The 10,769-nt window shown below is 40.8% G+C and overlaps 1 protein-coding gene across 1 annotated transcript; it reads left to right on the top strand.

Annotated features, from left to right (window-relative positions):
• The first annotated feature begins 3,059 nt into the window (after positions 1-3,059).
• LOC121377258 (1,2-dihydroxy-3-keto-5-methylthiopentene dioxygenase-like) lies at positions 3,060-9,933 on the top strand. The gene is made up of 4 exons (XM_041505181.1): positions 3,060-3,226; positions 4,772-4,885; positions 5,726-5,905; positions 9,517-9,933. Exons 1-4 carry the CDS (start codon positions 3,104-3,106, stop codon positions 9,628-9,630), a joined length of 531 nt encoding a protein of 176 aa, XP_041361115.1. The 5' UTR covers positions 3,060-3,103; the 3' UTR covers positions 9,631-9,933.
• The last annotated feature ends 836 nt before the right edge of the window (positions 9,934-10,769 follow it).

Here is a 10,769-nt window from a genome sequence, read left to right as displayed (position 1 = left end):
ACACTAAAGTACTAATCAAAATTATACTCATGTGATTTTCCAGTCTTATATATTGGTTATGAAAATCTTTGGAATAAAAAACAAAAATGTGTCAGTATTATCATGACCTGTTACGGTATCCAAACAATCTGTACAAAAAATGAAAATATATGGCCTGTTATAGAAATATGAGATGTATTTACAATTTTACTGCTAAACATATATAATTTGAAACAGACTATAACACTCAGGTTGATATTGATTACACCTGACTGATGAAATCACAAGTACTAAGCTTAGCAGAGGGGTGGTCTCAGGTGTAATCAATATCTACCTGATATTTTTTCGGGGAAGCATGATCTGAACCCTCCTAGAAACTTCACTCGGCAGTCTGGACCGCCCCTTGCATCATTTCCTCCACACCACGAGTCTGTCTACGGATTCATGATATCCTGAAATCGTGTTTTCGCACATCCTTATATTCAAATGCCAGAGTTCACGATTGAAAACTACACTCACAAGCAAAGTCACTAAGTCAATTTTAGAAATGAACTCTTTCCTTCGGCAGAGTGATATGTACTATTAGTATGTCTACATGCAGGTTCAGGTCAACCTAGTTTTTAAAATACGGGGGTGGGGTGGGGGGGGGGGCATCACATTAGTGTAATGTATTGCTGTGGCTTTGATGCCTGACGTTTCGCCTCACATAAAGGTAAAATTAAATTACTTTTCCAAAAACTGGAGACCACAGACTAGTCCCATCCACCCCCACCCCGTTAAAATACTATACATACGCCTATTTACTGTAAGCTAATTGCTTTTATATACACACAAGCCAATGAAAGATTCCACTTTCTCAGTTAATACTTCGGTTGAGGGGTTACAGTATTCATATTTATGGGTCAAAGTTTGCATACAGTGTTTTAGTCACATACGTTAACATTGTCGCTTGCAGGATTTTATTTGGAGTAATACAACCGCTAGTACTGGTACTGTGGCGTGTCCTCGTGAACTCTCCCTGTAAACATGGTGCGAGCTAGCCCGAGTACTCTGACTGTAAGAGAGCTAGACGGACATTTGGACATAAACACGCTCTCATTCCAGTCAAGAGACCAACCTATGTCTTTTTTTGGCAATTCCTGACTACCAAACGGTAGGCAACGAGTCCCGCTCTAATACCACAACAATCCTATGTTTGACGTCAAATACCTTTACATCAATCATTTTCGAGTTAAGTGATACCAAAAAATCCACATATTAATCACTAATACACATACTACAGAAAGAAACCCGACAGCACCCACATTCAGCTACGCTTCGTGACACTCCGTCGCAACAATTACAAAGCTCGGCGATCTATTTCGAGACTGGGCGATTCCGCCTTGTGCAGCAGTTACAGGGGTCGTCTCATAAGAGGAGGCAGTACGTAGCACATACTTTTGCCGTATCCTGTCGATAACACCCCAAATGTATCCTTCAAATTCAAAATGGAATCAATAATGTGTAATTGTTTTGGTTTAATGACGTAATGAAATCCAAATTCATCCAAAACGGCATTTGCCAACTCTTCAATGTTGTAACTTCGCTTGATATGAGACGGCCCCTGTAACTGCTGCACAAGGCGGAATCGCCCAGTGCGCGATCACGTGGTCTACGTCTCGAAATAGATCGCCGAGCTTTGCGATTGTTGCGACGGAGTGTCACGAAGCGCAGCTGAATGTGGGTGCTGTCGGGTTTCTTTCTGTAGTAAGTGTATTAGTGATTAATATGTGGATTTTTTTGTATCACTTAACTCGAAAATGATCGATGTAAAGGTATTTGACGTCAAACATAGGATTGTTGTGGTATTAAAGCGGGACTCGTTGCCTACCGTTTGGTAGTCAGGAATTGCCAAAAAAAAGACATAGGTTGGTCTCTGACTGTAATGAGAGCGTGTTTATGTCCAAATGTCCGTCTAGCTCTCTTACAGTCAGAGTACTCGGGCTAGGTGCAAGCATGGACAATGAACGAGACGGCGGAAGATCAGCGGTTACCTCACATGACGGACCCACCTCAGTTTGTCACCTTAGAGGATCTCAAAACAAAAGTCGGAGTTTTGTACTGGAAGGTGAGAGAATGTTGCCGTTAAACGTTTCTTGCACTTTTCGACGTCTCCCACTTTATTAGCGACATTCGCTGGAGCGTAGCAATCATTGGTTGTCCGTGCATGCGGCGAAGGCTAAAGTCCGGACATATAATAGTTCAAGGTTGCTTTGCGTGCAGTTAGCAAGCAATGTAACATTCGCGAACAATTTGACTGGTCAGTGATGTGGTCGTTTTATTTAACGTAAAGCGCATAAACCAGTCTAAATGTGCTCGAGTTGCAGTGCATAAAATTTAGCATGAACGATTTTGTCGTTCGTCTGTCGATTATCAATTTTTATGCATTGTAGTTGTGTCGTTAAATAAAAAAACAAACATATTCTTCATGTATATACCTTTGTTTGACACCCAATCAATGGCCGATGTTGGTTTTTTTTTAATGGTTTTGGGGATTTTTTGGTGCTGGGGGAGTCGTTAAATATATAAATTCATTCATTTAGACACGAGGCACGTTCAGGAGGGCGAGCGCTCGCGGTCTCTCGCTTGACTGGTTTTTGTACAGAAGAAGAAGAAATGTTTTATTTAACGACGCACTCAACACATTTTATTTACGGTTATATGGCGTCAGACATATCGTTAAGGACCACACAGATTTTGAGAGGAAACCCGCTGTCGCCACTACATGGGCTACTCTTTTCGATTAGCTGCAAGGGATAAAGGTAAAATTAAAGTACTTGTCCAAAAACTGGAGACCACAGACTAGTCCCATCCACCCCCACCCCGTTAAAATCACTATACATACGCCTATTTACTGTAAGCTAATTGCTTTTATATACACACAAGCCAATGAAAGATTTCACTTTCTCAGTTAATACTTCCGTTGAGGGGTTACAGTATTCATATTTATGGGTCAAAGTTTGCATACAGTGTTTTAGCCACATACGTTAACATTGTCGCTTGTAGGATTTAATTTGGTGTAATACAACCGCTAGTACTGGTACTGTGGCGTGTTCAATTGCCCTCGTGAACTCTCGCTGTAAACATGGTGGGAGCATGGACAATGAACGAGACGGCGGAAGATCAGCGGTTACCTCACATGACGGACCCACCTCAGTTTGTCACTTTAGAGGATCTCAAAGCAAAAGTCGGAGTTTTGTACTGGAAGGTGAGAGAATGTTGCCGTTAAACTTTTCTTGCACTTTTCGATGTCTCCCACTTTATTAGCGACATTAGCTGGAGCGTAGCAATCATTGGTTGTCCGTGCATGCGGCGAAGGCTAAAGTCCGGACATATAATAGTTCAAGGTTGCTTTGCGTGCAGTTAGCAAGCAATGTAACATTCACGAACAATTTTACTGGTCACTGATGTGGTCGTTTGATTTAACGTAAAGCGCATAAACCAGTCTAAATGTGCTCTAGTTGCAGTGCATAAAATTTGGCATGGACGATTTTGTCGTTCGTCTGTCGGTTATGCAAAACCAATATCAACATAAACGACGGATCGTTGGTACAAAAGCTGTAATCGTTTGTATTTATGATAGAACATTTGGTGGAGAAAAGCTACGAAAATCGTTCATATCTGATTCTCGTTTAATTACCGTTGCCCATTAACATTTTTATTCGAATCTGAACTACTGAAGAAAATCGTTCGTGTAAACACTAAAAGCACACGAACGACATATTGGTTGTCTGAAGAAAAAAAAATCAAATTGTATGCCCTGTAGTTGTGTCGTTAAATAAAAACAAACATATTCTTCATGTATATACCTTTGTTTGACACCCAATCAATGGCCGATGGGTTTTTTTTAAATAGGGTTTTTGTTGTTGTTGTTGTTGTTTTTTTTTGTGCTGGGGAGTCGTTAAATATAAATTCATTCATTTAGACACGAGGCACGTCCAGGAGGGCGAGCGCTCGCGGTCTCTCGCTTGACTTGTTTTTGTACAGATATATATATATATATATTTAATGTGGGCTTAATTTGATAGAATATTATGGTCACACACACACTTGAGGGCGAAATTGTACTTTTTTCATTCTGCACATGAATCCCTCCCTCCCCACCAGACTGCACCCTCCACTAGAGTCAGGTCAGCTCACACACGTGTACACACACACACACACACACACACACACACACACACACACACGTGTACACACACACATACACACACAGCTCTACCCATTCCCTCCATCCCTTTCCTGAATACTAGAGACCACTGCACTGTATGTATGTATGTACGTAAGTACGTATGATTCTATAAAATTTAATAGTTTTTTTTTAACATTTGGATTGGGGGGGGGTGGGGTGCATGGCTCCCGTGCACCCCTCCCTTAAGCCTCTGATACATGTATACCATTTAACTATATAGTATAACCATGGGCGTATGGGGACTCTTTCATTTAGGGGGGATGGAGGGGTTGATTTGCCCGAAATGTTACCCAGATAAAATTTTCCCGAATTTTCCCCCCTGTTTTGCCCGAATTTGGGGGGGGGGGGGGGGGGGCAATTTTGTGTGTGTGTATTCTGTAATATATATTGTTTGATAAAAATAGGTGTGGGGGGGGGGCTGGGCCCCTTGGACCCCCTCCTAAATCCGCGCTTGTAAATGGTATCTAACATCGTTTGTACTGGTGCCACTAAGTATTCTCTATGATAACAAAAAACGCCCACAAGATACAAGTGATATTTTTCTGTTTTATTTATTTTCAGTTGAGTGGAGAGCCCGATGACAGCCAGCTCGCCAAGATTCGCGCAGAACGAGGTTACAACTATGTAGACACTATTGACATCGCGCCCGATAAACTACCAGACTACGACAAAAAGGTAAAAGGCGTGTGTGCGGGGAGGGGTGGGGGTGGGGAATCTAGCCCCACTAATTCCTGGTTAAAGCGATATTTTGTTTTAATATATCTTCCGCGGAGCACAACTGGAACCCACCTCGCCCTTCACACACCTAGAAATGTAGTTCGCATAATCTCCTGTACCTGCGCATGGGCGGGGGACATACGGTAACGGGGATAGTCAGTTGCTGCGGTATCTCGAGGGGTGGGGGTGGGGTGGGGTGGGTGGGGGTGTGTAATTTCAAAAGTTGTCATGTTATTGTTGGGGTGGGGATAATGAACCTAACACAGATGGGTTTGTTTTTTTGATGGTAAAAATAATAGCGTCGATAATTACATTAGGCCTGTTATATCCATCGTGTATAGACATTGTATGTTGCTTATGTGCGAAGAATTCAAGATGTAGGGGTATCGCCAAGCGAACACCGACCGTGATGGTATAGTTGTTAAGCTATATAACTTAATGTTGGAAGGTACTTGGTTCGCCTCCCGGTACCGGCTCCAAACCTAAGCCAGTTTAACGATTCAGTGGATAGTTGTTGTACACTACACCCTATTTCTCTCACTAACCAGTAACCTACTGTCCTGGACAATCTAGATAGTTGAAATATGTACCCAGGACATCGTGCTTGAGTCTTAATTTAATACATACGCACGCAAGTTATAAATAAATAAATAAAATCTCCAAGCGTTGATTAATATTTCGGATGGGGGTGGAGATGTTCAAGTTCTACAAGGGGCGGGGAGGCATCCAGTAGTCGAGGGGTAACAAATGTGTGCGCTCTAGTGGTGTTGTTAAGCCAAATATACATTTTGCTTGTAGCTGAAGATGTTCTTCGAGGAGCACATTCACAGTGACGAAGAGATCCGGTACATCCTGGCTGGCAGTGGCTACTTCGACGTCCGCGATAGGAACGACAAGTGGATCAGGATCCAGTGTGAGAAAGGAGACCTGCTCATCCTTCCTGCCGGGATCTACCATCGCTTTACTCTCGACGAAAAGGTAAATACTTTTATGATTAGTGGATCCTTATAACTTGGGATCTACCATCGCTTTACTCTCGACGAAAAGATAAATCGTGGATCCTTATAACTAGTGGATCCTTATAACTTGGGATCTAACATCGCTTTACTCTCGACGAAAAGGTAAATACTCTTATAACTAGTGGATCCTTATAACTGATCCTTAAATACTAGTGGATCAGAATCGAATGTGAGAAGGGAAATTTGCTAATTTTACTAGCAGGGATCTACCATCGCTTTACTCTCGACGAAAAGGTCAGGCCCGTACGCAGGATTTTTAATGGGTGGGTGCGAATTGCTCATGATGGGACCAATCAACATAAAAAATAACCCCTCAAAACAACAACGATTACGTAACGTTATTTAAATTTAATAGAGAAAAGTGGACCTTTAGTAATTTGGGGGGGGGGGGCGTACACACCCGTCGCACCCCCCCCCCCCCGCGTACGGGCCTGAAGGTACATACTCTTATAACTAGTGGATCCTATAACTAGTGGATCCTTATAACTTATCCTTAAATACTAGTGGATCAGAATCGAATGTGAGAAAGGAAATTTGCTTATTTTACTAGCAGGGGTCTACCATCGCTTTACTCTCGACGAAAAGGTAAATACTCTTATAACTAGTGGATCCTTATAACTGATCCTTAAATACTAGTGGATCAGAATCGAATGTGAGAAGGGAAATTTGCTTATTTGACTAGCAGGGATCTACCATCGCTTTACTCTCGACGAAAAGGTCAGGCCCGTACGCAGGATTTTTAATGGGTGGGTGCGAATTGCTCATGATGGGACCAATCAACATAAAAAATAACCCCTCAAAACAACAACGATTACGTAACGTTATTTAAATTTAATAGAGAAAAGTGGACCTTTAGTAATTTGGGGGGGGTGCGTACACACCCGTCGCACCCCCCCCCCCCCCCCCCCCCCCCCCCCCCCCCTGCGTACGGGCCTGAAGGTACATACTCTTATAACTAGTGGATCCTTATAACTTATCCTTAAATACTAGTGGATCAGAATCGAATGTGAGAAAGGAAATTTGCTTATTTTACTAGCAGGGGTCTACCATCGCTTTACTCTTGACAAAAAGGTAAATACTCTTATAACTAGTGGATCCTTATAACTGATCCTTAAATACTAGTGGATCAGAATCGAATGTGAGAAGGGAAATTTGCTAATTTTACTAGCAGGGATCTACCATCGCTTTACTCTCGACAAAAAGGTAAATACTCTTATAACTAGTAGATCACCATCGAATGTGCGAAGGAATTGTTGGGATCTACCATCGCTTTACTCTCGACGAAAAGGTAACTACTCTTATAACTAGTAGATCCTTATAACTCGTGGATCACAATCGAATGTGAGAAGGGACTGTTGGGATCTACCATCGCTTTACTCTCGACGAAAAGGTAAATACTCTTATAACTAGTGGATCACAATCGAATGTGAGAAGGGACTGTTTGTAACACTATTATAAAGCAAAATATGGGGGGGGGGGGGGGGGGAAGGGGGTGGGGCACATGTGAAAGTGTGTAAATATAAAAGTGTCCCCCCCCCCCCCCCCCCCCCCACACACACACACACCTTTTGGCATCTTCGTACGCTCATGGATCCCGGGCCCATATTTTCGAAACAATCTTAGTGCTACGAAATCGTAAAATCATCATAGGGTATGACGTCACTACAGAACACGCCATAGTGACGTCAGAGACTGATGGTTTTTATGATTTCGAAACGCTAAGATAGCTACGAAAATATGGGCCCAGGGTCTCGTTGCACCATGCGATCTTAGCGCTAAGATCACCTTAAAGCCGCACACCCTAGTTCCATCCAGCGAAAATAAATTATAATTTGGTTAATCTACAAACCTGTAACACACTTAGATCACGTTTTTATCAAATGGATTGCAGGTTTTATATCGATAAATACCATGGGAATCCCCATGTCACAATTGCTTGAAATAATTTTGAAAGTTAGTATTCTGATGTCACCGGTAGATGTCGCTCGAAGCACAACAATGCCTACGTCACGACAAATTTCACTGACTTGGGGTGCGTTTCTTTCACCTCTCCTGGACATGTTCCAATTGTTCTGTCCTGGTTGTATCCCCTCTCCAGATATTGTAAGACTTAGCAAAATTATTGGTTTTAAGGGTTTGTAACGTTTTGTATTGAGACACTTACTTGTCTGAACTTTATTGTTACTGAAAATGTTCACGAACTGTGAAGAAAACTCTCACAAATGAACAACAACAAATCGGATGTTGATTGCGCGAATCGTGCACGAGAAAACAAACCGAACCAAAATGATAACGGTCACGTGATATACCAACGTCTGTGACATTGAAATGGAAATATCCCCTCTAAAAATAGATTAGACCTTGTCTGCTCAACGTTTTTTTCTCAGACGTGCGTGCGATTTATGAAATACGAAAAATGCATTTTGTGGTATTACAAAAACCAGGATAACCAAAAAACACTTCAGGTGAATGGAAATGTATATTCTAAATAATAAACGGTAAGTAAAGTGCAATTTTATTTGTGAAAAAAATGGGTTTAATAGCGAAAAACAACGCCGTAATGGTTAACAACTAGCCGTAACTAGGGTGTGTCCCTTTAAGTCCATAATTACCGTATGCGTTTAAGGTGATGTTAGTGCTAAGGGCTTACTCCCATTTGGTCGAATTCCCAACTGGTCGAACTGCTAAAACAACAATAGATATGGTTCAATGGTCTTACTGACATGCATGTTGTTACCTCAGTCATTATAATGAACTGTTCCAGATTATTTGGAAACCAATTATTATTGTATATATGATATAGATATCGCTTAACGCATAAAGTATGCAAATATGACAACTATCGAAATAATTCATGTATTGAATGTAGTGAATGTCTGTAAATAATTAAAAAACGAAGGTCTCCATCGAAAAATGTTTATTTCACAAAAAGCAAAACTCACAATGTCACAATCACTGCAGCTTCATGAGTTGACCAATGGCGTCCAGGTACTACAGGGGTGTCTTGGTTCTGTCAGTGTATAAACGTGAAGAGGCCATGTTCATTACATACACAGGCAATCAGGTAGTGATTATATAACAGACGAGTACTTATTTGTCGACCAATTGGGAATTCAACCAAATGGTACGACACCGTGCTAAGATCGCTTCATGGAACCGGGGCCCCAGAACGAGTGCATATCTAAATGAGTGGGTGTAAACATGAGAATACTAATTGAATTGTTAAAGTTTGTGTTTAACGACAACACTAGAGCACATTCATTAATTGATCATTGGCTATTGGATGTCAAACATTTGCTAATTGTGACATGTAGTCATCAGAGGAAACCTGCTAATTTTTTTCTTAATGCAGCGTTTTATATGCACTTTCCTACAGACATACCACGGCCTTTGGCCAGTTGTGGTGCACTGGTTGTAACGAGAACAAAACCAATAATGACCTGTAGTTGAATGAATCCACAGAGGTGGTTCGATCCTGCGATGCATGAACCCCCTCCCCACGCTAGCTACGGCCATGACTTTGAATTTCAAATGCGATTGGTCATTGTTTAGTTTTTTTTGTATTTTCAGAATTATATCAAAGTCAATCGACTGTTCGTGGGAAACCCTGTCTGGACTCCAATTAATCGACCGTGTGAGAATCACCCCTCACGCGTCAACTACGTTCAGAAGGCAGCTTCATAATATGAGGGCAGCAGACGTAGAGGGCAGCTTCATAATGTGAGGGCAGCAGACGTAGGCCTAGATGGCAACTTCATAATACCAAAAATAACAGTGAAAAATTAAATGTTAAAACTGAGAAAAAGATAAAAATGCTTATACTGAAAAACACAAATAGTTCAGGATACTGCTACTTGTAAATGTTTTAAAAATGACATCACATAAAGATTTGGCCTCTGTTTCTTTGTTAAATTTTGCAATAAAATGTTATTTCAATATAATAATTCATTACAGATCTTTTTAACAGAATAAACAGATCGCACTTTGGTTTTTGAAAATTATATACGATTGTGAATAAAGTATGTTATAGTAATTACGACCGTTTCTGTAAACTAGCTTGTATGTACGTGTGTGGGTATGTTTGAATTTAACTAGCTTGTATGTACGTGTGTGGGTATGTTTGAATTTAACTAGCTTGTATGTACGTGTGTGGGTATGTTTGAATTTAACTAGCTTGTATGTACGTGTGTGGGTATGTTTGTGTAAACTAGCTTGTATGTACGTGTGTGGGTATGTTTGAATTAAACTAGCTTGTATGTACGTGTGTGGGTATGTTTGAATTTAACTAGCTTGTATGTACGTGTGTGGGTACTGATGGTGTTTTTCTTTGCTAACATCACTTCTATTTCTAATTCAGAGCTACTGATGGTGTTTTTTCTTTGCTAACATCACTTCTATTTCTAGTTCAGAGCTACTGATGGTGTTTTTTCTTTGCTAACATCACTTCTGTTTCTAAGTCGGAACTACTGATGGTGTTTTTCTTTGCTTCCATCACTTCTATTTCTAATTCAGAGCTACTGATGGTGTTTTTCTTTGCTAACATCACTTCTATTTCTAATTCAGAGCTACTGATGGTGTTTTTCTTTGCTAACATCACTTCTATTTCTAATTCAGAGCTACTGATGGTGTTTTTTCTTTGCTAACATCACTTCAATTTCTAATTCAGAGCTACTGATGTGTTTTTTCTTTGCTAACATCACTTCAATTTCTAATTCAGAGCTACTGATGGTGTTTGTCTTTGCTAACATCACTTCAATTTCTAATTCAGAGCTACTGATGGTGTTTTTCTTTGTTAACATCACTTCTATTTCTAATTCAGAGCT

This window comes from Gigantopelta aegis, chromosome 7, assembly GCF_016097555.1.
Source record: "Gigantopelta aegis isolate Gae_Host chromosome 7, Gae_host_genome, whole genome shotgun sequence".
NCBI lineage: Eukaryota > Metazoa > Mollusca > Gastropoda > Neomphalida > Peltospiridae > Gigantopelta > Gigantopelta aegis.
The sequence above is the reverse complement of the archived record's forward strand: the minus strand, read 5'-3'. Positions and strand labels throughout refer to the sequence as shown.

Coding starts and splice junctions, on each gene's coding strand:
- LOC121377258 (XM_041505181.1), top strand. CDS start 3,104: ATGGTGGGAGCATGGACAATGAACGAGACGGCGGAAGATCAGCGGTTA. Junction 3,227..4,771: donor TCGGAGTTTTGTACTGGAAG/GTGAGAGAATGT, acceptor ATTTATTTTCAG/TTGAGTGGAGAGCCCGATGA. Junction 4,886..5,725: donor TACCAGACTACGACAAAAAG/GTAAAAGGCGTG, acceptor TTTTGCTTGTAG/CTGAAGATGTTCTTCGAGGA.